At 44.5% G+C, this 27426-nt stretch overlaps 1 protein-coding gene across 1 annotated transcript; it reads right to left on the bottom strand.

Moving 5' to 3' along the window:
• Nucleotides 1–192: 192 nt before the first annotated feature.
• On the bottom strand, nt 193–26226 carry LOC108885420 (adhesion G protein-coupled receptor L1). Its single transcript, XM_051070767.1, has 25 exons — nt 26070–26226; nt 18825–18945; nt 16713–16926; nt 16121–16230; nt 13796–14003; nt 12512–12776; nt 12074–12413; nt 11704–11997; nt 10442–10545; nt 10114–10299; nt 9959–9997; nt 9643–9823; nt 9418–9540; nt 8934–9151; nt 8652–8825; nt 7784–7996; nt 7321–7541; nt 7081–7147; nt 6888–6976; nt 4570–4738; nt 4307–4456; nt 4102–4198; nt 3905–4015; nt 3512–3535; nt 193–3170 (listed from the first exon to the last, which is right to left on the bottom strand). The coding sequence occupies exons 2-25, from the start codon at nt 18892–18894 to the stop codon at nt 1177–1179; spliced, it is 5661 nt and encodes a 1886-aa protein (XP_050926724.1). The 5' UTR covers nt 18895–18945; nt 26070–26226; the 3' UTR covers nt 193–1176.
• Between the last annotated feature and the right edge of the window lie 1200 nt (nt 26227–27426).

Genomic DNA, 27426 nt, shown 5'->3' with positions numbered 1-27426 from the left:
GTAGTTTGACTTAATGTAAGTAGCCTAGTTATAGCCACTCTTTTTTTATTATTGTGGCTGCTGTTTAACTGAGTATTTCTCTGTATTGTCCACCTCATCCCTTTCTCCTCTCTTTCTACTGTAAATATCTTTTCCCCTTTTCTGAAACCTTCCATCTCTCTGTACAGCCACACAAACAGAAAGACAAAAACATTTATTTCACATGTTTACTTGAACTTCAATAGCAATACAAGACAATCAGAACACTTGAGGTCGATATGTACAAGGATCTCAGCGGGTTGCAGAAAAGTTCTGAGGTTTTATATGATCTCTGGCTCTGGAGTCAAGAGTTCTGTTACTATGACAAACTCCATGGCAACGAGTCCCATCACCAACAGTTACTGGCAGGTGGAGGTGGGCGGAGGGGGCTGAAGTTTTGGTCTTGATGTGAAATGGGATTGGTCAAGAGTTCAAAATCAGTAAGAGGGGATGTGTGTAAGAGGCCCCCCAGTTGATATTGATAAAATGCTTCACTGTGATACATTAATTATACAAGAATGATGTATATACACACACGCACGCTCTCTCTCTCACACACACTCCCTTGCACACACGCATGCTCACGCTCACACACACACACACACACACACACACACACACACACACACACACACACACACACACACACTTGAGCACTTTCCTCCTACAGTATGTAGCCTTGTAAAGCCACTATAAAGTCATGCACATGTTCTTTGAAAGGATTTTTTGGCAACACACAAGTGCTTCTTTGACACACTGTTTGCTTGCTACAGGGAGGGGCAACACCCAGCCGATGAACCAATAGAAACTTAGACAATGGGCCAATAAGGATAAGCACTGATGAGACAGGAAGACACAGCAGGGTTTCAGGAAAGAGATGGGAGAGGGAGAGGAGGAGGAAGAGTCAGAAATGGATCACAGTCGTAGAAAAGTAACAAAACATGGAAAGGGGGAAGTCTCGTGGTGATCAGGAGATAGAAGCAGGGAGGAGCCATCGTTGTCACTTTCATCATCGTTACCTTCTTCATCCGTCGTCATTATCCTCTTTATCATTGTATACGTCATCATTTCCATCGGTTTGATCGTCGTAATTTGTTGTTGTTATCACCATCTTCCTTCTCCTCCCTGGTTTCTATGCCCCGATCACCACCGCCCTAGTCACAGGCTCGTCACCCGCTGCATCTGTCCGTCGTCTCCCTCAGAGGTGGGCTCTGCTGTGTACACTGCCTCTCCATTGGATGCCAGTGGCGGCGGCTGGTAGAAGGTCTGCAGGTGATTGGGCCGCGGGCCGAGCGGGGGTCGCCCCAGGCTGTAGGGAAGTTCCAGGGCGGGCCGCTGGGGCGGGCCAGTGGGGCTGACCTCCTCCGGACCCTCAGGGCTGCTGTCGGGGTACGAGAGGGTTGGAGGGGAGGTGCGGGTGTAGAAGCGAGGAGGGGAGCTGCTTCGGCTGTACACCTGGGGGGAGTGTCGGGAGTAGAGGTTGTTGGGAGGTGAGTTGGTGTCTCGTGGAGCGAAGATATTTGTTGGGGGAGAGCTCCGGGGGAAGATGCTGAGCGGTGGCGAGCTTCGATCTCCAGGGTAGAGCGGGGAGGGGTTTGAATCTCTGGTGTAGATTGGCGAGGAGTCAGGGTCAAGGTCAAGATCAGGGGTCAAAGGCAGAGCAAAGCTGTCTGAATCCTGTCGTTCACCATGGTACCGAAGAGACCCTCTATCTTTCCCTCTTTTCCTCCCATCTAGACCTCCATCTTTGCTCTCAAACAGGAAAGATTCCTCCCTGTCTATATCCATCCCTCCTCGCCACACGTCCAGTGCTCTATCCTTCTGTTTCTCATTGTCTCGTTCAACCCCTGCTCTCCATCCATCTCTGTCTTTTAAAAACAAGGTTTCTTCCTTCTCCCTCTCCATCCCACCCCTCCATCCGTCAATCCCGAAATCTTTCTTCTGGGTTATGAAAGTCTCTTCCTGCTCTGCCTCCGCTCCTCCTCGCCACACATCCATCCTTCCATCTCTCTTCTCCAGCAAATGAGGTTCCTCCCTCCCTCTTTCCATGCCACCTCTCCATTCGTCCATCTCTCCATCTCTCTTCTGAGAGGTAAAAGACTCGTCCCGGCCTCTCTCGGCTCCTCCCCTCCATTCGTCCATCATTCCCTCCCTTTTTAAGAGAAATGTCTCATCCTTCTCTCTGTCCTGACCGCCTCTCCATGTCTCTACTCCTACATCCCTCTGCTTCATCAGCAGTGGCTCTTCCAGAGCCTTGTACAGGGGCTCGGACTCCTGTGGGGGAGGGGGAGGAGGAGGCGGGAGGGGCCTGTCCCGGTAACGATCCCTGTCTCTCTCTCTGTCTCTGTCTGTCCCTCCACTCGGCTCCACTGTGCTGCGGTGGCGGGACAGAGTGCCAGGGGTGCGGCTGAGCGTGGAGTAGGGCCGAGCCTGAACCTCAGGGGGTCGTGCTTGCTGCCTGTCCTGGACCCCGCGGCGACCCAGGGTGCCTTGCAGCTGCGACCTGTCCGCATCTTTAAGCAGCTCACGGGACTCTCCAGAATCTCCGGAGACATGTGCGTGCGACCAGCCGTCTTGTAAGCGTGGCGTCGTGGCGTGATCCTGTCCACGCGTCACGGAATGTGTCTCAGCTTCTTGCGTGTGGTGCCTCGTATGTGCCCAGCCCTCTTGCGCGTTGTGGCGTGTGTTCGGCTGCATGGTGGCAGCCCAGCCGCCCTCTTGGGGGGATGGCTGGGCGTGTCGAGTCAGAGTGGCAGTGTGAGTGAGAGCTGCCCTGTCGTGGTGGTGAGGCCTCGCCAGGCTTCCGTAGCGCTCGGGAGGAACGGGCATGGGGACTGAGGGCCTAAGGTTGCTCTGCACCAGCTCAGAGATGATCATCTTCTCCAGCGCCGCCGCATCAGACAGGTTACGGCGCATTCCAGCACCGCTGCCCAGATCTGTGGCCCCATGGGGGGTGAGGAGGGCTGGGGAGATGTCATCCCCTCCTATCCCGACTCCTCCCTCCCTCAGAAGATCAGTGCTGCCCACCACTCCAGCTCGGGACCCAGGTGTTGTCCCCAGACCATGCAGAGTGAAGGTGTTGGGGGTGTAGCCTCCATTGAGACACACACTGTCTAACCCACAGGACTCCTGGCTCTGGGACACACCACCCTCTGTTAGGAGAAACAGGAGGATGCAAATTACAAAAGGACATGGACACCATTAAAGAGTTACATAAAGAGATGTACATGAATGAATGTATGAATGAATGAGCAAAGTGTAGTGTTCCTGTGCCTACTGAGGGTGCAACTTTACCATAAAGATTTGGGTATTAACAGCATTATTTGATGAAATGTTCAGTGCATAGCCACATGGAAGAGATGTATAATATGTCTTCATGGTCTATGAATAGTTACTGGGTGCAAATATGCACAGATAAGTCTATGAACTGAACCACAGTGCACAAGGAAGTGGCGCTCAATGATTCAAGTGAGCACAATAAAGGAGCTCATACTCTGCTTGTTTCTGAAGGTTCCTACTGCTCCACGTTAAGACAAAGAGACAGAGAGGGAAAGGGTCAAAAAGCATTTAAAAGACAAACAATTCAAACTCAAAAACTAAAATCAGAACGACAGAAACACAGACATTTGAGCTTTACATTCCAAACATTTATAATGCAGAAAAACAGAAAAAATGACAAACCATACTGTGCAAAAGTCTCAGACCCACATTCATAGTTACTACAAAGTTAACTGGCTTCAAATAGACATTTTTCAGTGTGGCCTAATACTTTTGCAAGGTACTGTGTGTGCACATGTAAAAGGACAGTCAAAGATACAAACAGAAAGAGGGAGAAGAGAAACAGAAGTACAGAGGAAGAACCACAGAAAGATGTGATGAGAGGTACCAGTGGAGGTGAAGGGTTGATTGTATCCCTGGGCCAGCATCGTGTCATAAGGAGAGGCTCCAGCGTGAGTCTGCAACACTGGGTTAGTGAGGAAATGGTTCCCCAAAGCAGCTGAAAGACAGAAAATGAATGTGACATTCTTCACCCACACAGGGAACAATGCTGAGATTTAAAAGACAAACCAGAATGATCTTCACCTCGGTTAAGAGTAGGAGTGTTGTTCACATCTGCCGCGATGAAAGACGATTCAGTTTGTCTGCGAACAGTGTCGTTCCACATCCTCCTGATGCGACTCTGGAAGAGAAATATTTTACACAAGGTCAGGACTGACTCAGACACAGAGAGAGAGAGAGAGAGAGAGAGAGACAAAGACACAGAGAGGTACTGTGTATTGTAGCGTACCTGTCTGTTAGCAGTGGCTCTCCGACTCTGGCTGCTTGTGTAGCGGCTGTTGGACCGCAGAGCTGAACCCTTCACTGAGTCTGGAGAGCTGGAAGAGGAAGTTGCACAGCACTGCGAGAGACGCAGGCATCGGCCATAATCCTTCTGGCCCTACGCACAAAATTCAAACATGAAATTTGTTTGATAAATGCTGCAGGTTGACAGACACTTGCAGGTACATAATAATGACACACACACACACACACACACACACACATCCTGACCTTCCTGGCGAGGCTGCAGTGCAGTATGGTGATGAGAAGGCCCTGGGCAGTGTTGAGGGAGGAGAAGAGATAAGCCAGGAGGAGAGACGGAGCAGACAGGAACATCAGGCCTGAGGACCAGGTGACACTCTGCAGGAAGAGCAGCGTCAGGGACCCAACCGCCCACGCCCTGGAGACAGCAGAGGCCGAGGACACAGATAAATGACATTGCATTTTCATTTTCACAAAACTAGTTCAATAAGAGTTCACTTCACTAAATCTGTCAGAGTTTTTTAAAATTATATTCTTCAGCTCCCTTGTGCTCAAAATAAAGAAGGTTCAACTATGCTTTTATTTCACAAGGCAGCTACAGAGCTAGGGTGGGTGTACCTGATGTCAAAGTTTATGTACCCAAATCTTCCTGACTGCCCCCGTCAGTAAGCTCTCTTGTGTTTAAAAAAGAAACTGAACAATAAGAGCCTGGAATAAAAGAGGATTCAGATACATTTGGGTGTTCAAAAAACTCTTTTTAAAACTTGCTAGACATTACTAACACCCACCCTCGCTTTCCTTTTATCCTTCCTGAATGCAAGTTTTTTTCTTTCATTTTTCATTTATACAGCCTCGCTAAAGTTTGACGTTTTCGTGCTCAAAAGGATCCAGTGACTATATGGTTCATGGATCAGTTGCTGCTTCTGCAGTGCATATAACTGGTTTTCCAAAAGCTGTGTTGTTTGACTTGAAACTATTTGAAATGCTGTTGTCTAAAGGGGCTATTTGTAAGTTTTCTTGCTGGGAGCAGGTGGTGGTCATACTCGCCTGCGAGGAGCTGTGTAGTTGCATTTACATCACAAGAATTTAGATTATACAACAAGTAGTTCCAACCAAGCAATCTGATTGGTCAACAAGACATTTAGAATGTGCTCAAATCAGCATGACAGCACGCCTTACTCATTACTAAAAATATTACTCCGCCATATACATTTTACTGTTTTTGGCAACAGATGTATAATCGCAATGTTACACTCGAGGGTGTGCTTTAACGTCATTTGAGCACTTCAGTGATTTCTCCATCAGCTGTGTCGGTGACATGGCGCTATAACTTAAAATTCAAGTAAAAGTTTGCGGTTGCAGAAGCTACATCTGTGTGAGTAAATAAATGCAGCATCTTTGTTATAACGTGGTTGAAAGTAAGCATTCATTTGTGCAGTAGGCTATTGATTTAGTTTGGTAAAGTCCGAGACCTTGATAAAGCATTAACGTCAGCTCAGAGTTCACTCATCTGGGACTAGAAAATCATTTTTGTTGCTAGGTCGTTACTAAGGGTCTGATTATTTGCTGTAGTGGTAAACTCGGTTCCATTACACATAGGAGTCCACTGATGTGACTGATTGTGTTCCAGTTATTAGTCAGACCCCATGTATTTCCATGAAACAGGAAAAACACTCGCCAAAACCTTTTAATTTTGAGAGCAAATTGCTCCTCAACAATGATTATACATTTTACTTTGTTGGTAATAGTTGTATAATCGCAATATTACACTCGAGGGTGTACTTTAACGTCATTTGAGCACTTCAGTGATGCTTGCTCCTGACCGCATCACTGTCGTGCTCAAATGACGTTAAAGCACGCCCTCTCGGTTAATATTGCTTAAATCTACCCTCTGAGCTGCACTACTGCTTAAAGGCAGTCTGGACACTGCACTGAGATGCTCTCAGAAAGTGATGAGATAGGCCTCAGTAGAAGAAAAGAAGTTAAAGAACTAGAAACAAAGCATTGCTGTTGCTTTCCACTGCTTGAGACAGCTGTTAGTGACTAAAAGAATGAAGTTTGATGCTGAAGGCTGTTAATGCTAACATTGGCTATGTGGCAATGGCAAAACTTACAAATAGCTCCTTCAACTAAATGTTGGATTGTTCCTTGGACAAAAACTGTATTACATCTGTTTTATGTACTTTACATTCTCAGCTACAGTGAGTTTGAAATATTTTAGCCAAATACTAATCTCTAAATGGACAAGCTTCTTCATACATATCAGACTCAAGTTCAGGAAAGATTTACAACTAATGTTTATAGTTTTCTTAATTTTTTACAACATCTGGTTTAATGAGATTTTAATCCACTGTGCAGCATTGTGCACAAACTATGAAAGTTATAAAATAAAACATTAAATTTACAAATAGCATGTAATAGTAAAGTATTTAAAAAAAATACGCCTGTTACAGTGTATAGATTCAACTGTGCTATGTTTTGCTAATGACTGAAGCAAAAGTGCCTGAAACACAATGAGCTCTACACATAATCACTCACAACAGATCAGTATGAGGCACGATACTAACCTCAGGTTGTCATGGCGACTGGAGTCTGGCTTCAAAGCAGCAGTGCTGTGCATCTTATGTAAGGTCATCACCAAGACAACGAGGTTCAACTGAGGCCAAAAAGAACGAATATCAAACACAGTAAAATATTTATTTATTAATAATGATTCAACCTGATGTTGTTAGATGTTGATGATTATACATGGACTCTCACCGTTATGATGACAGCAACAGGTCCAAGGAAACTCCAGATGAAATAATTGTCTGTTCGTAGCCAACATCTACACACACACACACACACACACATATAGAAACACACAAACAAATTACAGGAAAATAAGAACCTCCAAAATAACAAAGTCAATCTGGGAGCTGACACAAGAATATACAGAAGTAGAAACTGTCCTCATGCAAAAATGCACACACATACACACACACATACTGGTCAACTTACGCAGTCTTTGAGCCGTAGCCTCTGAAGTCTATGGCTGCAGACACTGCTACCACCAGCCCAGGAATAGAGTAGCCACACAGGTAGAAATACTTCCTCCTGGAGTTACGTCCCTCGAATACCTCCCGCTGCAGCAGGTACAGTTCCACTCCCTCCAGACACAACCAGCAAAACACTGAGAGCAGCGAGAAGTGCAGCAAGCCGGCAATGATGGAGCACACAACCTGTAAATGTGAGCAAAGGAAGAAAATAAATAAAGAGTGACAGATTGATGAGAGGAGAGCAACAAAGGAAAAACCTGTCACTTAAAGTTTGGAAAAAAAACAATTTACACATTACTTTAGGCTACAAAATGCTTCTTTCTAAACCCTGTTAATCTCTTTATGATAGCACAGTATTATCCTTGTTAGTCTTTCCTAATACTTAACTACTCTGTGTTATATTAGTCCAGCATCTGAGCACTCACTGTGTACTGTGTCTTGCTGGCACCGACAAGGAAGAGCAGTTCAGTGATGAGCAGGTTGGCCCACAGGTTGCAATGGATGGTGCTGTGGTCTGTGTGCCAGGGTGCCCCCTGGCAGCACAGGGTTGTAAGGCAGATGGCCAAACACACCAGTGCTACAGAGATGCCAACCCAAGAAACCACATAGACCAGAAGCTCTTCTACACCAACCCCAAACTGTGACAATGAAGAAAAACACACAGACAGTTAAGTGCAAAGAGATTTATCAAGATATTTCTTTTTACCTGATCACACAGAGCATATGTATGAATGTATGAGCATGAGTTGATGCAGGTTTGTGAGCTTATGTGGATGTATTTTGTCACTGAAACGCCTGTGTGCATCTTTGCCTCTGGTTGTGTGTCCTCATGTCAAATGAATAATCACACCCAACAAAAAGAACATCTTAAAAAGAAACACTTAATTCAATTTTCTGGCAGGACAAAACACCCTGCAGCATTTAACACACACACTCTCTCTTTCTCTCGCTTCTACAACCCACAATTATCACTCCCTCTGTGCTTGATTTTTAAACAGCATTTTGTAGAACACAGTGGGGATGAAGAAGGAGGGTGATTTACAAAAGTTTGGCACCTGGCCATCTGACAATAACAGTAGTAATGTGTAACACGGGCTTTTCAAACTCTCAAGGTTATCACCACCTAGGTACAAACACAAAATACACAGAAAAAAAATCTTATGCAACTCTTTAAGTGCTGAGAGAAGGTTCACACAAACACAAATCAAGAAAATAAATATCAATGTAGTCTGCTCTCTGTCTGCCGTGTTGTGTCTGCAGTCACATGCTGTTTTTGTGGTGTGTGTTACTTACAGCAGGTTGCTGGTACGTCATGAGGACAGCATAACTGGACAGGTGGTTGCAGGCGCAGGTAGTGTGTGTGTTGTTGGTGTGTAACAGGCGGCAGCCCTGAGTAGACCACCTGCCGTTCCCAGATACCCCTGATGCATTCCAGAAAGAGCAGTTGGGGCCAAAGTGGTTCTCCAGCTGGAGAGAGAAAACACACCAAAGCACTGAGTAACCAGATCATGCACAATGTCGGTAATTTGCTCATTCTGGGTATTAATTTTGAAGTAAACAGATTTCCAAACAGACCTGCAGGTGCCTGAGAGTGAAGATCACTGGCTCGGAGAGATACACCCTGTTGGATCCTCTGTGCACAGAGGCAGAGATCACATGGGAGTTGACCACCAGGCTCTTCCGCCTGACCTCTGACCCCTGACTGAGCCCCAGCCCGAGCCGCAGAGTCGAGTTCTGAGTGGTTAGGAAGGAGCCCAAGTTCTTATAGAGAGAGAGGACCAGCTTCACCTGGCCTGCAGGGAGAGAATCACAGAGGAGATGGTGACACAATGAAGAGGAGGACAACATTTTCTACATTCAAGAGGAGATGTTTAGACATTTATATAATATTTCATACTGTTTGGAATTTTGATAAATGATGAAGAATATTATTATAATATTAATATTAATATTATTTCCACAATCCACATCCATCATACCAATGGTCCGCTAGCTGTATGCTGTGCAGAATACTGAGATTTACATGTATAAAATGTTACTTTCATTGCATGCCACAGACCATTGTTGCTGTACTGTTGCAGAGCTGTTGCTGATATCTCTAAGATGCTGTCGCTGTCGTAGGAGTGAGGGAACGTCAGGTCCTGTATATCCGCCTCTGTATTTAGCACGTATACCTCCAGATCTGTGCACACACAGGAACAGATGTGCACAAAGTAGTCTGGATGAGCTGGTGACTTACACAGTGTGCAAAACAAAATGGCTAAAAAACAGAAAGACCACCTACCAACATTTGGTGCCCTGTCACTGAAACGGCCTTCGTAAAGGTTGTTAGCCAATAGAAACGCTCCTTTCTCTACTGCGTCTAACAGCAGTGACGCAGAGCGTGATTGGTCAATGCTGCTCATATCAGCCCAGGACACCAGCGCCTCTGGACCCAACAGGTTATCAACTGTCTGAACGACAGCCTGACAAAAAGAAAGACAGACAGAGAGTGTTTTATTCTATCTATCTATCTATCTATCTATCTATCTATCTATCTATCTATCTATCTATCTATCTATCTATCTATCTATCTGTCTATCTGTCTATTCATCATTTACCTGAACATAAGCTCTACATGTGCGTTCCCTCTTCTGCAGCTGAAAAGAAGAAAAGCATCAAACATTTATTGTTAGAATCATCATCACTGACATTTCCGCTTTCATTTCCAGGAAAGGTCAAGTACACATCCACTCTGACAACAGGAACAATTTACCTTGTTGTAATTGCGTGCTGCAGACTCTTTATTGGCTGGTCTCAAGGCCTGGAGCTGGGAGTCCAGGATATCCAATAGCTGTTCAATTAGCTTGACAGACATGCTGACATCACCGGCATAGATCCGCCCCCGGGTCAGGTTGACCAGCTCCCCGGCGATGTTGGCTGCGTTCTCTCCGCTCTTAATCTAAAGTGAGGCGGGGGTGTTTATAATGTCAAATATTTTGACATTTAAGAGGGAACTGCTTGCTGACTGGCTTTAGGGCATTTGCACAGCATGTGTGTGTGTGGTGTGTGTGTGTATTTGTGTGTCTTTGTGTGAGACTAACCTTCTGTGCAATTTGGCTGACCCAGGGAGAGGTGCAGTTGGAAAGGTCAGGCCCTCTGGAGCTCCAGCCCACTGGCGATGACATGCACTGATAGGAGGCTATACCTGCAGAGACAGACAGGGTGACACAGACAGTCAGGAAGAGAAGGGACAGCTCACATTTTATAGAACTTGAGGTGGTTTGTTACTTCTGTTTGTCCTCACATTTATTTTCCCATGCAGCTTTTAACCTTGCATGCAGCCCAAAAACACTAGAATATTTTCTAGTAGAGCATAGTAACAAATATGAATCAAATATGTTGTTTAGAAAAACTGTCACTCTATTACATTTTGATTTGATTTTGATAGATGAACTCCATAATGAGGTAAAAAACAAAGACCTTGATGATATCATCATTTTATAAAGTTTTAGCAAAAGTTTCTAAGTTTATTCATTTATGTTTATATATTTTAATGAAGTTAAAGTAAACTGCTGATAGCATTCATTTGGAGTCATGTTTGTGTCCACTTGATAAATGTAAATCCAATATTCACTCTCCCTTTAGCTTTGCTTTGCTCTTCATCCGCGCCTGACAAAAATAGTTTCTCTCTCATCAGCTTTTGCTTATTTAGTTTGTTTAACTTTCTTCACCAGCTACTTCATCTGTCTCCTGTTTGCTGCTGGCTGGGTAATGCACAGTGGATTTATCATTTTGTTTGCTGAAAACAGTGAGTTTCCTGCTGCTGCTCCTGCTGGAAATGAGGTTTATGAGAAAGGTGAGCCTGAACCACCATAAAAACAAAACTAAAGGCTATAAGAGGCTAAAAACTCAGCAGAAAAGCAGTCAGGTGATTTTTTAAATCTGATTTGTTTACAAGATATTTAATTAAAAACAAAACTAGAGGGTCCGGTAGAGAAGATTAAGATTACATAATGCACCAGTGTAATCATCATCACCTCTGTGCTAAACCTAGGTCCAACATGATTAGGACGAGGCAAAAGGCACCACAGGCTTATCTACATAATCTGCATAACAGCCTCTCCTCAGAGGGAGCATCGAGCTGAGGAAGACAGCTGCACAGCGAGATGAAGAGTTGATGAACCCACCTCCTCTAAACACTGTAACCTCTCTATTTCTTCCTCTCTCTCATCTGAAGGCAAGTTCAAAGAGAGGACACCCGACTACATTTCAAAGGGAAATGAGATACAGAAACACACACGCTAATTCCACACACACACACACACACATGCACACACACATACACAGTGCAACACACACTTACCCAGTGACCCTTTAGGACAGGGCCTCTCCACTGTCTCTCCCTTCAGGGTGGGGGGCCACTGCACCCCTCGCGCCACCCGACCCTCACATCCGCCCACCTGACCTGGGCCCCCGGGCGCCAGGGGGACACGCAGAGGAGGACGTGGCGTCAGAGGGACCATGGCTGTGATCGGCCGCTGGTCAAAGGGCCCTCGATTGATGACGCCAATCGGGTGAGAGGCTGATGGACGCACCGGGGTCAACGCAACAGTAGCCGTGTAGGAGCGGACTGTCGTCATCAGAGAAGAGAGGGGGCCTGGAGGGACGAAAACTGTTAATTCGTTAGATTGATCACATATGTCCTATTACACATGTGCACTTGTTCCACAAACCTTTAGTGGGCGGCGGTGGAGTGAACTGCAGCGGGTATCTCAGCACGTAGTAGTTATTCCACACGTACAGCTGGTTGTCTCTGGGGTTGTAGTCTATGGAGGAGATGTACTGGTAAGGGTTGGGGAATGGTATCTGAACAGGCAGTTCCTGTCCACGGCTGGTGTCGTAGGCGTAAACCACCATGTCGCTCCCAGCCCGGCCGTCCGCCTGCCCTTCATCATCCTGGAAGACGGAGCGAACGGCATAGAGCACACCACAGGCCATGAAGGCGTTGCTCGCCCCGCGTTTGTCAAAGCCAGTGGCCCACGTACCCTCAAAGCGCAGGGTGTATGGGTTCACCTGCAGAAGGAAAGAGGGAAGACATGGGAGGTGAGGGAGTACAAAACCATTCATTTTTTCCTCTTTCTAATTATTGATCTGTTTTCATTCCTACCCACCTGGCTGACCACAATACGTCCATTATTGGCTTCAGTAGAGTAGATCACCCAAAGGCCGTTCTCGTCTACTGCCAGATCGATGTCTGACTTCCCTCCCCAGCGGTAAGGTGAGGTGTCGTGGTAGTTGGCATTGACCACCACTGCCTCACCGCTTTTGATGCGAGTCCGCAGGTCATACTTGACCAGATTGCGCGTTCGCTCCTTGTTGTAGAACACTGCACCGTCATACACCACAAAGCCTGTACCATCCACACGGCTAGGCAACCTGGGACAGACAATGATAGAAAATATCTAGTCCATGTGTACATTTACTGCTTTTTAAATGAGGATGTTACTGATATTATCAATCGAGAAAAAAGATAAAGGTCCTGAAAACTTATTTTCAAAATTAGATTCTTATTTTGAGTGATGGTGTCCTATGTGAACACATATGTTATTGTATTTTGTTATCAAACTGTTTTTGTGAGCTGTTCTTGGAAAGTTCTCGATTTCTATTTTGTCTGTGCTGTTTGAAGCAGACAGGGCACAGTTAGAAAATGGTGATGCGACATATCTCTGTGCAACAGTTAGGATTTATCATAAACTGATGACAGTTTTTTGTCTAAAAATATTCATAAATATTACAGAAGGAAGTTTTTTCTTTTTTTCTCCCAGAACTTTGAAGTTGTAATCCTTAATATTTCAGTCCTGGTCGATACACCTGTGAATAATGTGTGTATACAGTATTATAACACAACTCCCAGAGTTCCATCAGAAATGACCTGTTTATTGATCGCCCTGGGGGCAGGAAACATGCTTTGGGCAGCTACAGGTGTATTTTCTTGTTAATCCCTTGTGGATGTGCACACCATTGGAAGTCAAAGCAGGAATGGTGGACCCTGCCACAGACAATGTAAACTACAATACAGAGAGACAACTAATGAGTGTAAACTCATTTAATTAATATAGCAGAGTAAGTTTCAAAAAATTTGGTTTAATATGATGAAACTGATGCACTAAACATTTGATACCAGGTTTCAAGGGCTTTAATCTGTCTTTGAGAAGATAAATGTTGCTCTTTTTCCATATAGAGCTGATTGAACTGAATTTGAATTTAGTCCCCAAAGGCTACATCTAACCGCTACTTTTATTAGAAATTAATTCAGTAATTTAAAAAATGAAATCATTGTTTATTGTATAGATAGATATTGCTTGTTTTATCTGGATCCAAGACCAAAAAAATAACAAATAAACGTATTGATGAATAAACTGTTTCAGCAACACATACACACAGACATTACTCACTTATAGGTGGTGGTGATTCTATTTTGGCGATAGTCGTCCCAGGAGGCGTACTCATACAGCACCTCTGTTCTATACGGTGTCCACGGCATGACATACAGCCTGTCACCAGCCTGCAGTGGGTCCTTACACCATGCACCTGACTGATGCTCTGCCTCCAGGAGCGAGGAGGCTGGCTGGATGCTGAGCAGTGAGCCAGGACACACGAAAACTAGAAGACGGGAGTTAGGAAGGGTAGCAGGATGTGAGAAGGAAGAGAAAGAGGGGAGGGAGAAGAAGAGCAGGAAGGGAAGTGAGAAAAGAGTGGAACGATAGTGGAGGCAGGTGCGGGAAGAAAATGGATCGATGCATGAAAAATGGATTGAATTAGATGCAGTTGGTGCAGCGAGATTAAGAAAAAAGAATGAAGAGAAAAAGAGAGAGGGATTTAAAACACCTGTGCTGATCTCGAGAGGCAAGCAACAGAAGAGGCGTAAAAGTGTAATCACACACTGTTTGTGTGTGTGTGTAGTGAGTAATACAACACGGACACTGCAATGAAAGGTGTGTGAGTGTATTTATGTGCTTTGCGTGTGATTGTGTGTGTGTGTGTGTGTGCGTGGGTTAGTGCAAAAAGAGTGAAAAAAGAGTGTGAGGTAGAATCAGGGACGCAGAAGGCGGGGCTAAATTTTGCCTTGAAGTGAATGAGAGGGCAGGTTAGTTACACTGAGCACAACGATTGGTCCACCCACATGTCAATAACTGTATGGACACATATGTATACTGTACAGTCTCACACTGGCATGCAAATAGGCATGCACACACACTCACACACATAAGCAGTGCTTGGTAAGCACACATCCAGACGGATATACAATCACACACATTTGGTCTTATTTTTCCTATGAAGATAAATAAGGGGCTCTTCCTATAAGGGAAGAAAAGGGAAAATAAGCATGAGGAGGATGATCAGACAAGAAGGAAGGTAGAAAGAAAGAAAGAAAGAAAGAAAGAAAGAAAGAAAGAAAGAAAGAAAGAAAGAAAGAGAAGGTACTTGTGTGTGGACAGGAAATAGAGCAAAAAGAGGGCAGAAATAAGCTTATGTTTATGTTTGTGTGAGCAGCTGTGTTTAAGCATGTGTGCACAGAGAGACTGAGGGAGAGAAACGAGAGACAGAGAGATTGACCAGGAGCAAGAGAGGAAGAAACTGGAGAGAAATAGAGAGAGAAGCTAAAAGAAGAGAGACTAGGTGCAGAACCTGGATAAAATTGAATAAAAGGACGGGTTTCCATACAACAAGAGATGGATAAAATGGGGAAAAAAAGAGAACCGAGTAGGAAATGAAAAAAAGGGGGGCAACATCCAGCATGACTACGAAACAACGTCCTAGGGTAAGAGGAGGAGAGAAATGGTAGGAGAGAGGAAGAGAAGGAGAGGAAAGAGAGGGGTTGGGGGTAAGGAGAGATCAAGATGCTACAATGTATTGTCTTTACCTTTTTGGTCCACTTCTACTCAAGCATAGGAAAAAAAAGAGGGAGAGAAAGAAAGAGAAGTCAGAGGGTGAAAGAAGGGAAGTAAAGAAAAGCAAGAAAGCAAGCATGAGAGAAAGGAAAGAGAGAAAGCAAGTAAGAAAGCAAGAAAGAAAGAAAAAGAAAGCATGAAAGAAAGAGAGAAAGGGAAAAAGAAAGAAAGAGAGAGAGAGAGAATTGCACAGATAAAGACTTTGGAGCTCATTCTCACCACAAACATTATAGTTCACATAAAAGAAAGAAGAAGCACAAAAGAGACCCAACATACTCCTCTTCCCTCCCCTCCTCTCCTCCCCTACCGCCCCATCCTCCCCCTTTCCCTCCCTCCACCTCCCCCGATCTCTCCTTCCCTCAATCAGGCTCCTGTGGAGAAAAGAGAGCAACTCCTGTGGCGTGAATCTGGAAAAGAAAACACACACGCATGCACGCGCAAGTGCATACGCACGCTCTCGCATACACGCACACAGAAGTAGACATACAGTATGCAAATGTCCTACAGTTTCGCTCTCTCTCTGTACTTTCTCCATCCAACTGTCTGTCTGTATTTTACACACACACACACACACACACACACACACTCCCTGAGAAAAAAAAATCTTTTCTATCCATCAATCTCTCAGGGAAACAGTCGACATCAGAGGTTACAAGAACAAAAAACACCTTAAACCTAAAATGTAGCTGACAAAAATGGGTTAAAATTACTGCGTTCTGCATGTACATGCACATATTTGCGTGTAATTGTGTTTGTGTGTGTATGTATGTATGTGTGTGTTTATGAGTATGTTCATATATATTTGTATATATGTATATGCATACTCACTGTAAGGGACACACTCATACTGGATCTCCAGGTACTTGTATGTTCCAGGACAGGGGTCTGGGAACACATCGACCCCTGCGACCACCACACACTGAGTCCTGTTGTTACACCTGGATGGATGGATGGATGGATGGATGGAAGGATGGATGATGGAGTGAGAAAACAAATAGGGGAGGGACAGTGATTAACAGACAGGAAAGGGGAAGCAAAGGACACTCCATTTGTCTACTCTCCCTCTCGCTGAATATTGATCAGTTCTTCTAGGAAAACACTGCTGAGTACACAGCTAATGGTGCAGCCAGGCACTCAGACTCAGCTGGAGATTACTGCACTTGCATGTACACATGACTTCCAACACAAGCGCTGGCTTCGTCTAACATTTCCTCTGACATGTATGTTGTGCAGCAGCAGTGCACACATTCTATATATACGAAACCGTAGATGGTGTCATTGATTGGCTGAACTGCTTTCAAAACATTCACACATACTCAAATGTCACTAGAATTACATGGCAATCTGCATCTGTGCTGTTTAATATAAGCGCTTACATAAACACAGAATACGGTAGATGTATGATCCAGCACATACGCACCTCTGGGCCATAATCTTTAATGCGTCAGGGAGGTAACACTGTGTGTTCTCCATCTGGAAGGGGTCTGCGTCACAGATTTTGTCATCGGTGCGTCCATAGTTGGCAGTTTCTACCATCACAACGTCACTTCCTGGGCAGCGTAGCTCTATGGGGTAACCCTCACATGCCAACTCCCTGCGCAGCAGCCCGAATGGCATGGCAGCCCGGGACATAGCTGTTCATGAAGGACAGAGGTGGGGAGGATGGGAGAGTGAGAGGTGGGGTAATATGAGGCAGAGGTTGGAAAGTGAGTAGGAAAAACGAAAAAAAAAAAATCATCAATTTGCATTTATATTGTCTTCAGACTGCACTGAGATGGAGAATGTAGTTGACAGAATTCATTGTGATATTCTGTAAACAGAAAATTGATTTGGTCATAGTGATTTTTATCTCTTCATAGCACGTAAGGAAATAATATGATTTGAAGCAGCCTGTATGCAGAGCTAAAGGGGTACTCGAGCAATTCAGTACTGCACCTTTTCATAAAGTTGGGGGACTCAAACGATAGCGATTTTAAATAAGACTAAGAATCTAGAGCCGTGGTAGCAGCTCTGTGAAGCTGCACTTAGGCATGAGTGATTCTTTGAGCTACATGCTAATATCAGCATACATGCTCACAATGACAGTGGTAGCCTGCTGATGTTAAACTGCAAATTACATAGCAATCTGTCCAGTAGTTTCTGAGACATTGCACTGAAAACCACAAACGTGAACCTCATGGTGGCGCTAGAAGAGTCAGAAGTCTGAGGATCACCAAGGTAACTAGGATTCACTGTCTGGGCGCCATAAATGGCTGCACAAAATTTCATGCCAATCAATGTAACAGTTGTTGAGATATTTCAGGACTAAAATGGGGGATAGGCATCTGGCATTCCCTAGAGCCACTCTACCAGCTTGGGAAAAAAAATTGAAAATGGTCAAAATTGCAGCAGAGACTGAGAAAGTGTAACTTCCCCTGTATGTGGCTGTTATAAATTTGTGGTCTAAAAGCCCAGGCTGAGCTAACGCTGATGACTAACGGTGGTGGGTTATTTTTTCAGACTTTGAAAAGCTCCCCCGAGAGCCACAGCGACATTATAAAACCATTTTTTCCCAGGCTGAGGAGTACACCTGTGATACCTGTTCTGCAGATTAAATCATCCATGCAATATCATGAGCTGTAATGCTGATAATCACACTATTAATTCCCCAATAATATAACAAGTCTCAGGTAAATACCTTACTCTGATTGCTTTGATTAATTCATACCTGTACTTATGGTATATTTGATGTAATCATTACACAGTTCACACACGCAAAATGTGTTTTGTCACTTCATGTGTGATTTAACATCTTTAAAATGCACACGTGTGAATGTTTGCACTGGAAGGATTCCTGGATGCAAATAGAATGTTACTGATCACACCACACCTCCGCTGTGGCACCTACATGTGATGTGTGCTTATTGTGTTTTCAGTCAGTGGAGAGGATAAAGCTTACACTACTACTGGTGTCAGGTGCTCTAAAAACACAGTTTGACTGGTAAAAGACTGTTCTTTCATTTGAAAGCTGGATCTCACTCATCCGCATCTCTGTGTGTAAACTCACCTGACTGCCATATTAATCCATGTAAAGCAGGGTTATTGGAGAAAATCACATTACCATTACCTTAATCCGGATTGCTCACATCAACTGTAGTATCGCGCACACATGAAAGGGTTTTTCGCTCTATCAGGATTAAACCCACCCCAACACGTCGGTGTGATCAGTATGCTGCCAGCACACTATAACTGTCTGTGGTGCTGAATGACTCCATTGCTTCTGAAACACTCCCTTTGGCGAGCTGCATACTTCAAATGTTATGGTAATCCTTTGTTTATTTAGGTCACACAACTTTGCCAAGATGACTTTGCCTTTCTTTGGAGGAAGTTCCACCCCACATGTCTTGCAACAATGACTGAATCACAAGTCTATGAAGCACTGGCACAATCTATTGCTGTATTGCTTTTCAATTTTTGTGATTCATCCTGCTGATTGCTGTGTAAGGATCAACACCTTATCACATTACTGCAACCTCAGCGCCATGACGCTTACCTTGGCCGGAGGGGGCTACGTGAGCCAGGCTGAGCACACACACCCCCAGGAACCACAGTGACGCAGCCATGCCAAGGCAGGAAGAGTTAGCACGTCACACCACCAGCCGTGTTAGGAGAGCCTGGAGAAGAAAGTGTGAGACTGAGAATGAGGAACTGCACTTTCTTGTCTGTGCGCAGATCAGTGTGCATGCATGTGTGTGTGGTGTGTGTGTGTTGGATGGTCGATAATACACACTGACGATGAAATAGTGGACATCAGAAAACACAGCAGGGTATGGGGGACAGGATAATGGAGAGACAGACAAAGAGGAATAAGAGAGAGAGAGGAATAAGAGATAACAATTGAGCAATCGGTGCTGCGAAAAGTCCCTCAATCTGCTGTTTCCATGGTAATAGCACAGTGCAGTCTGAGAGAGAGAGCGAGGAGATATGCTGGGTGCGTGTATCCAAGTGTGTGCTTGTGAGTGAAAGCGCACGCGTGTGAGTACGTGTTTTAAGTCCGTAATTAGCCAGGAGCAACAGTGGCCACTGACCCATAAAAGAGTCTTAATCTTTCTATCCTCACACACATCCTCACACACACACATCCACACACACACACATCCACACAGGCAGGCAGAGGGCTGGGCTCAGCTTAGGCCACTTTTCAGTAATCCTAAATAAATGATGTCGGGGAGATGAGATCTCGTCCCCAGCAGGGGTAACGAGGTAAACAGCCGACTGAAGGCGCAGGTGATCAGGGGGAGCGACGCTGCGCTGTGGAGTTTTACGAGGGAACATACGGGACACAGGCAGACGAGCTACAAGAGAACAACAGTAATATGACTCCTTAATATAAACTGAACTCTTGGCCCCGGACAGAAGGGAGGATGGAGGCTGAATTGCAAAATGCACGGCATTACATTTATTTTCTCCTGCTTAGCATCCCAATCTGCTGCTGCAGTGTGTACATAATATCTAGCATGATGGTCTCCAGTGTGTGTGTGTATGTGTGTGTGTGTGTGTGCTTGTCAGTGTGCATATGTGTGCTTGCGTGTGTTTATTTGCGACTTGCTTTTCTCTCCGTCTTCTTGTTAGGTAATGATGGCAGACAGATTTAGGTCACTCCTCAACAAATGTCCAACATGCATTCAAAGACTTGTGCTTGTATGGAGTCCAGTACACACACACACACACACACACACACACACACACACATGCAGAGAAGAAAGAGAAGAGAGACCTCTGCCTTCTTTAAGTCCACTGAACCAACAAGACTGTAGTAATAAAGGCCCCAGGACCACAGTGATGCAAACACACACACACATATACTCACACAGACTCAGCAGAATGAGAACCTTTCCATTTTTTTAACTCATACACACACACACTCAGCACACACACACATATATACACTCATCTCATCCAAAACCCTTATGGCAGCATGTTCTTTTGCTTGCAACCCCCATTGCTCTCTCTCTCTCTCTCTGTCTCTCTCTGGCACACACACACACACACACACACACACACACACACACACACACACACACACACACACACACACCCTTAAGTGTTGATGCAGAGTAAGTAGAGCAAGGACACTGATGGGCCTTGACAAAGCCACACACCCAGTCCCCCTGTTCTCAGCACCATGCTCCAAGCCTGCAACCAAAATCCAGCCCCGGGCCACCGGCCGGCCTACTTGGAGAAGCAGCAGTCTCTAAGTGAGAGTGTGTGAGTGGTGGGCCTGGAGTGAAATAAAATACACACACACTCATGCACGGGCATTAATGTACATACATTCACAGAACCATGCACATACAGTACACACAGAGACATCGCACACACAGTACGTATGTATGTATGTTTACCATCCTAAATGTTGTATTGAATAGTGGCAACAGAAAATTCATCTAAAACTATTCTGGAAATCAAATTAACCCCTTGATACAGAGGTATCCTGCTTTTAATTCCACATAAGTAGCTTTAAGGTTGTTGAAATCATCTTATTCCCAGCTGCTCCAACTCTCCATTGACATATCCAAACAGAAGACTCCATGTTTTTTATCGCTGCATCCTTCCATCAAAAGTAGTCAAGAAATTTTGTTCATAATTTTATACTCATTCTCCCACCATTTCAGCATGACATATTTGGTATCTTTTTCAGTTTAGAAGTTCTGTGGGTTTGAACAGTGTTTGGCTTCACAGCAGGAGTTTGTAATGACAGATGCCAGAGAGCTTTAGGGGGTTAATTAATTTATGAAGGAGAACTGGCAAATATTTGTCGGTTCCAGCCTCTGAAATGTGATGATTTGTTTTGTTTCTCTGTTTTATATCACTGAAAACTGAACATATTTGGGCTTTGAACTGATGGCTGGATGAAGCCAATATTTTAAATATTTAAATTTGGGAGCTCATAATGGGCATTTTCACTATTTTCACTCTAGACAAAATCGATTAATCCACCAATAGAAAAATAACTGACATAGAAAACGATGTTGAAAATAATCCCTTAATGTCTGAGATGTCAAACGGAAATCTGCCAAACAAATCCTGTGTGCTCTGGCTCCTGGAAACTTTAAGCAATAAATGAAAAAGAAAACTGACTGACAGTGCTGTGAGAAGCAAATGATACCTGAAAGTCATTAAAGTCAGACTGTTGGAAATCATTCAAACTGATGGGAAATCACACTAGGTACAAAGATTCACATTGCTAGAGGTGGAGCCCATAAAATCAACGGGGGGGGGGGGTTACCTCCCCCTGTTTTGGTCAGAGAGCTGTCAGCGCCTGAGGGTGGATCACTATAAAGCACAAAGTGACAAAACAGCCTTACAGTGTTCCTAATGGAAGAATGAATGTGTTTGTGTGTGTGTGTGTGTGTGTGTGTGTGTGTGTAATGAAGAGAGAGCAATCAAGGAATGAGGGAGAAGCAAAGAGATTAGACTCCAGACAGCACAGGGAAAGCAAAAGCTTTATTGGCTGAAATACTTTTTTAATAACAAGACGGCGAGAATTTTCTTGCCACTGATGATAATATTTAAGGATTAAGAAAGGATTTTAAAACACACTACAGTGCCCTCTGTGACTGTGAGCCTGTTTCAGACCATTGACCTCTACAGCTCCCAGAGGACTGAGGCCTACGTGCCACAGTCAAAGCCACTTACGCGGTTTTAGAGCCTGTATGTTTGTCTGGTCGATGCGTGACTCTGGGGAATGGAGGTGTCGCCCTCTGTCAATCACTCGCTGGTTGCAGGCAGGGGAAACACAGGCGGCGCTCGGGGCCAAGTTCAGAGCATTAGGACCTGTGGTGCATGTTGGATGCTCTTGGGAGCATTAGGGTTTATACTGCACGTAGCAGGCTTAATGCGGGATATACAAAGGAAATGGGAGGAAATTGCAGATACATCCAGACCAAGCTGTCTTCAGTGTCATCCACAGCTGTTAGCCATCAGTTCTCATGTATTCCTCTAATAAAAGACCAAACTAAATGCGTAATACTAACACATATAAAGATAGATAATAGCATTTATTATACAGGGGGCCAAAACCCTCCCTCACTGGCCTTCCACACTTATCTACGTGTGTATCTGCTGTATACCGCATGTGGCAGATAGAGATAGTTTGTGATAAGTCATTAGATTTTCTTTCACCTGAAGAACTGAGCCTCCTCTAAAGCTGCAGGAAGGCTGATTAAACATTGATAAGTTTCCTCACATATTTATCAAGTTCGTAATCCTGCCCTCAGCACACACACTCGAGTTAAAAGCACACTTTTTCTTAGTGCCCCGTAAGCACTTTCTCTGTGTCTGAGGATCTCCATGATTTCAAGAGTGTCTTTACTCATTTATCGCTGTTTTCTTTTCACCTGATCACCTTACAGCGTGAAGCAGTGTAGTGGAAATCTGTTACTGCCAAGTCTAGGATCACCACGAACGCAGCGAGAAACAACACACAAGACACTCATTCCATATTCGTCTGATTTTTAGGGATTCTGAAAATCAAATAATAATCTTCTCCTTTTTTAAGCAACAATACATCTTTGTCGTAAACTGAATATCTTTGAGTTTTGGTCTGATGATCAGACAAAACAAGACATTCAAAGATGTAACTTTGTGCTGTGGAAAATTATAAGGGGCATTTTCGACTATTTTCTGATATTTTATTAACAAAACTATTAATCAGCGAATCAAGAAAATCGAAAGATTAATCAATAATGAAAATAATCATTAGTTGCAGCCTGTTGTTCTAGAGGGCAAACAACATATTTTGTTGCTTGACTTATTGGGTTAATGCCACTGGGGAGTCAAAGATTCAGTCTCCAAGCCACTGTAGTCAATCTGCATATAGATACAAAAACATTTCATAACTACAGTTATATGTACAAATGGGAATAGGAGTGATGTATTACTGTAAGACAGATTTGAAAAAAACTGTATTCTTCCTTTTAAAGTAGCATATTGTGTTACTGTGATCGATCCTCACATGACTCTGGTCTTAGTTTGCATAGTTTTCATTTTCATTTTCACAGTAAAACAGTTGGGAAACATTGTAATAAATGTCAAAAAGCCATTATAGTTCCTGGAAAATGTAAATTACAAAACATGGAATAACCAAATTTCTTGGTGTTAGTAATTTATTCTCAGTGGATTCTTAATATTTAACACATGACACATCTGCTGCCTGAATGAATGTTGTTTTGGAAAGTTTGAGAATCTAGAACAAAAAAGGGGCACAGATCTAAGCTTCTCCTCATCTAACAGAATTGTTAAAAGATTGCATCATCACACATCTTACGCAAGTGTAACATGAGAAATGTTCACCTTTTCACCGAGAGTAACAGTTGTACAAGTACAAAACGTAGAGAAGTTACAACCTTTTGCATTAGATGTAATGTTAAGCTTTCACTCACACAGTAATATGTTTTTGCTTAAAATGTGATTTTCCATCAGATAAAGTTGAGCAAGACTTAAACAGTTACGTGAAAAACACATTTTGAACAAACACTGAGGTGACATGTAGTCTGCTGTCTGCTGTGCTGTATGTTCCCTTGGTGTAGTAAATATAATTTGTCAGTGTAACCTGTTACTATGGTATAAGCTGTTCCAACATGTCACCCAGACACAATACTGAACAGAGAACACGACTGTGATCCTGAGGCATGACAAAATGCCATGGCTACAAAAACGGCTCTGTTCTGTCACACTATCAGTGACTGTAGAAGAAGCAGAGTGCATCCAGTAGATTTTGTTTGCAAGAAGGCAGAACAGGCCGGACAACAGGTTTGGACAATGTGACAAAGAAAGAAGATTTTCGTTGAGTATCTCTGGTTAGTTTTAAACTGCCATTGCTTAGTGTTAACACTGGATTTCACTCATCAGTGTGATGAGGTACCTTGATTAATTATACTTACGTTGACTGACGCTGAGCAGATACCTATATTTAAGACTGTGATATGATTGTCTGTAATTTTAGAGACATTTACACACAAGACAGTTGTGAGAAAGAAAAACACTGTTCATCTCTTTCCACTGCAACAGGCAGTTGTATCACTGAACTGTAATGCTGCAAACAACGTAACTTTATAAGATACACAGCAGTTTTACAGCAATTAGTCCGTTGCCTATTGAATTAACATTTAGTTTGATAACAGAGCACTGGCTTTGGTCATTTTTCAAGCAAAAATGACAAAACCTCAAACTGTGCAGCGTCTCAGATGTGAGGATTTGCTGCTTTAACTGGTCATACTTTCTTTGTCATGGATGATCAAGGTTTGTGCAACATCACATCACCTGAGGCTTTAGGAAACTGTGACAGGCATTTTTCTTTCTTTCACTTCAAAGAAAAAAACAATTCATTGGTTAATCATAAAAATAATTGGCAGATTGATTGATAATGAAAGTAATCATTGGCTACAGCCCTACAATATTGATATTACACTGATATGTCCGCCCCCAGCTCTGAACAGGCCTGCATAAGCCGCCTGACTCAGTGTGTCTGACTGATGCAAAGAGACATGATGGGAACCTGTTTGAAGTGGTCCAAGCAGGGAAAAAAAGACAAATGTGGCTCATTTTACAAGTCAAATGATAGAAGAGCCATCCAAATTGTGTGTGTGTGAGTCCATGTGTGTGTGTCTAAGTGGTTTAAGCAAATCAATTTGCCTTTCTTTCTCCTTAGTGGTTGATGTAAATGATCCCTACATGGAGGCAAACCTTGTTATGTTTGTTTTCTCCTCTCCATCTAACATGCCACACTGTGGCCACACACACACAGCTATAGGTGAGTCACCTCATTATTATGTGTGTGTTTGCAAACGTTTCTGCGTGTAAATCAGTTCAGATCATTCACCTCTTATACGCACAATCCTCTATCTGATACCTTTGCACTCAAGGTTACAAATGTAGAAGAGATCAAGCCTGACAGAGGAGGAGTCCTGTCAGACACCGAGCGGTTTCTCTCTACTCTCATCCCTCATCTTTCCCTCAGCCTTTCTCCTCTTCCCTTCATCTCCTTTCTCCTCTGCATCTCTCTCCTGTCTCTCCCCTTCACGGTCACTCTCGCCTCCCTCCCTGGCCTCCTCCACTGACCCAGTCCTCTATTCCCCTCTCTGAAATATTGATAATGGACTCTCACTCGTTCTGCGCCGTCTTCCTCTCTCTCCTGTCTCCTTTTCTCCTCACGTTCCCATCGGCGAAGCAAAACCTGCAACACACTCAAACCAAAACCCGACGTTTAAAGCCCTTAGTGTGCATGTTTTTACGCCGCTTTCTCACTGCAGCATGGCACAAGACACCGCAATGAAGGTGTGTGATGATGAGCATAATTCAGCCCACTGGTGACAGACACCCTCCGCCTCCACCCCTCTCATGGGGCCAGCGTGGGACACCCTGAGTCATTATGCCACTTTCCTCTTGTGCTCCACAGAGGCCCAGAGGAGGCTGATCACGTGCCCATTAATATTTCACAGCACTCATGCCTCATACTCCTATACTACTGACCCAGCTTTAATGGCAGCCCAGCAGTACAAGGCCTCAGCACAGCAGCACATCAGATCCCTGTCCCTCAGTGATCAAATGACCCTTGACAGCAACAGCAACAGCAGCAGCAGAGGAGCAGAGGAGCTGTCTTCTCAGGCATTGATCATGTATGTGCGTGTGCGCGTGAAGAGAGGGAGGAGAGAGAGAGAGAGAGAGAGAGAGAGAGAGTAAGTGAGAAAGAGAGGAGGGGCGGGGTGCATCCTCATAGCCTATATCCATATCTTACCGTCAATCCTCCGATTTCACTCCACCTCCTCCTCCTCCTCCTCCTCGCTCACTGCGTCTCCCGCATTCCGCCTCTCCGCGCCCTCACCCACAGTACTCTCCTCCCTTTCTCCCGCTCCGCTCTGTCCGATTCATGAAAAAAACATAAATATTCAGCGGGAAAATGATGGTGGCGATACCTGCTGGCTATACGACAGTCATTAGCACGATGTGTCCAACAACAACTGGGCGTCCTCCCTCTCCTGTGATCGGTGTACTGTGTAGGGCTCTGCTCTGCTGGACCTCACACCCTCCCTCCGTCCTGTCGAGGCGCGTTGTCTTCCCCGCTGTGCTGTGTGACTGCGCGTCACGTTGGTACCATAATTCCCACGGGTTTCATGCCCAGAGATGATGCGGGCTACAGGCCTTATAGCTCCGATGGATGGAGGGGAGGAAAATAACGCGATCACACGCGAAAAACAATAATTAGGCACAAATTAACGCACGGACCCCGGACGCCTCTGCTTCCCTTCGTCGATTTCTACAGCTCGTCAAGCCCAGTTGTCATTGTTGATCATGTGGTTCCGATGTCGTTCAATTACATCCTTGCATTCAATGGAAAATAACGTCGACGTGATAACAGCCGCTTTGCATATCCTTGAAGAATCGTGATGAGGCGCAGCAGCACATCAGGACGGATGTGGGAATAAATCGGGCTTTTAAAAAACAGAGGCAGGAACCGTGTTATAAAATGATGCTGAGGTAAAAATAAAAATACAAATAAAAAGACAACAGCTGGACAGCCAGGAGAGATAAGGTTTCCCGCTCCTGGCCTCGCCTTGCATCCGTCCTTCTCTCCTCTTCCTCTTCTCCTGGCGCTCTCTCTCTCTCTCTCTCTCCATCCGCTGGTCCGCTTGTTGCGCGTTCTGCACTCGAGAGCGCGCAACGCGTGTGTGCCTTTGTGTTGTGCACGTGTGGGTGTTTATGTGTGTGCGTGTGCACGTGTGCAGAGACAGGGAGAGGCGGGGGGAGCGGGGGGGCTTCGACTATATTATCAAGGTTTGTCTGAGCAACAATAAGCTGCTGTGTGGGCAAAAGGGAAGGGGCGGGGGAATAAACGTATTTATACAGGCCTCTGTGCCTTTCTACATGTTTGACCAGCTCTGATTTAGGTTTAAGGCACATTTCTCCTATGACAAGAGCATGAGAATGGGGAGTCGTTGTGTTTGCTGTGTAGCCTGTGCAGCACAGTGCACATCCAGCAAGCACAGGCATTTGCAATATTTCCGCCAACCTTAGGAGGAGCTTTGTTTAAAGCGGCTCTGACAGAAAAAGTGGTCTATTTGTCAGTCTGCCTATAACACCAGATTCCTGGACAT

This window comes from Lates calcarifer, linkage group LG5 (assembly GCF_001640805.2).
Source record: "Lates calcarifer isolate ASB-BC8 linkage group LG5, TLL_Latcal_v3, whole genome shotgun sequence".
In the NCBI taxonomy this organism is placed as follows: Eukaryota; Metazoa; Chordata; class Actinopteri; family Centropomidae; genus Lates; species Lates calcarifer.
The sequence above is the reverse complement of the archived record's forward strand: the minus strand, read 5'-3'. Positions and strand labels throughout refer to the sequence as shown.

Coding starts and splice junctions, on each gene's coding strand:
- LOC108885420 (XM_051070767.1), bottom strand. CDS start 18,894: ATGGCTGCGTCACTGTGGTTCCTGGGGGTGTGTGTGCTCAGCCTGGCT. Junction 10,300..10,441: donor TCAGCCAAATTGCACAGAAG/GTTAGTCTCACA, acceptor GCCTCACTTTAG/ATTAAGAGCGGAGAGAACGC. Junction 4,457..4,569: donor ACTGCAGCCTCGCCAGGAAG/GTCAGGATGTGT, acceptor TTTTGTGCGTAG/GGCCAGAAGGATTATGGCCG.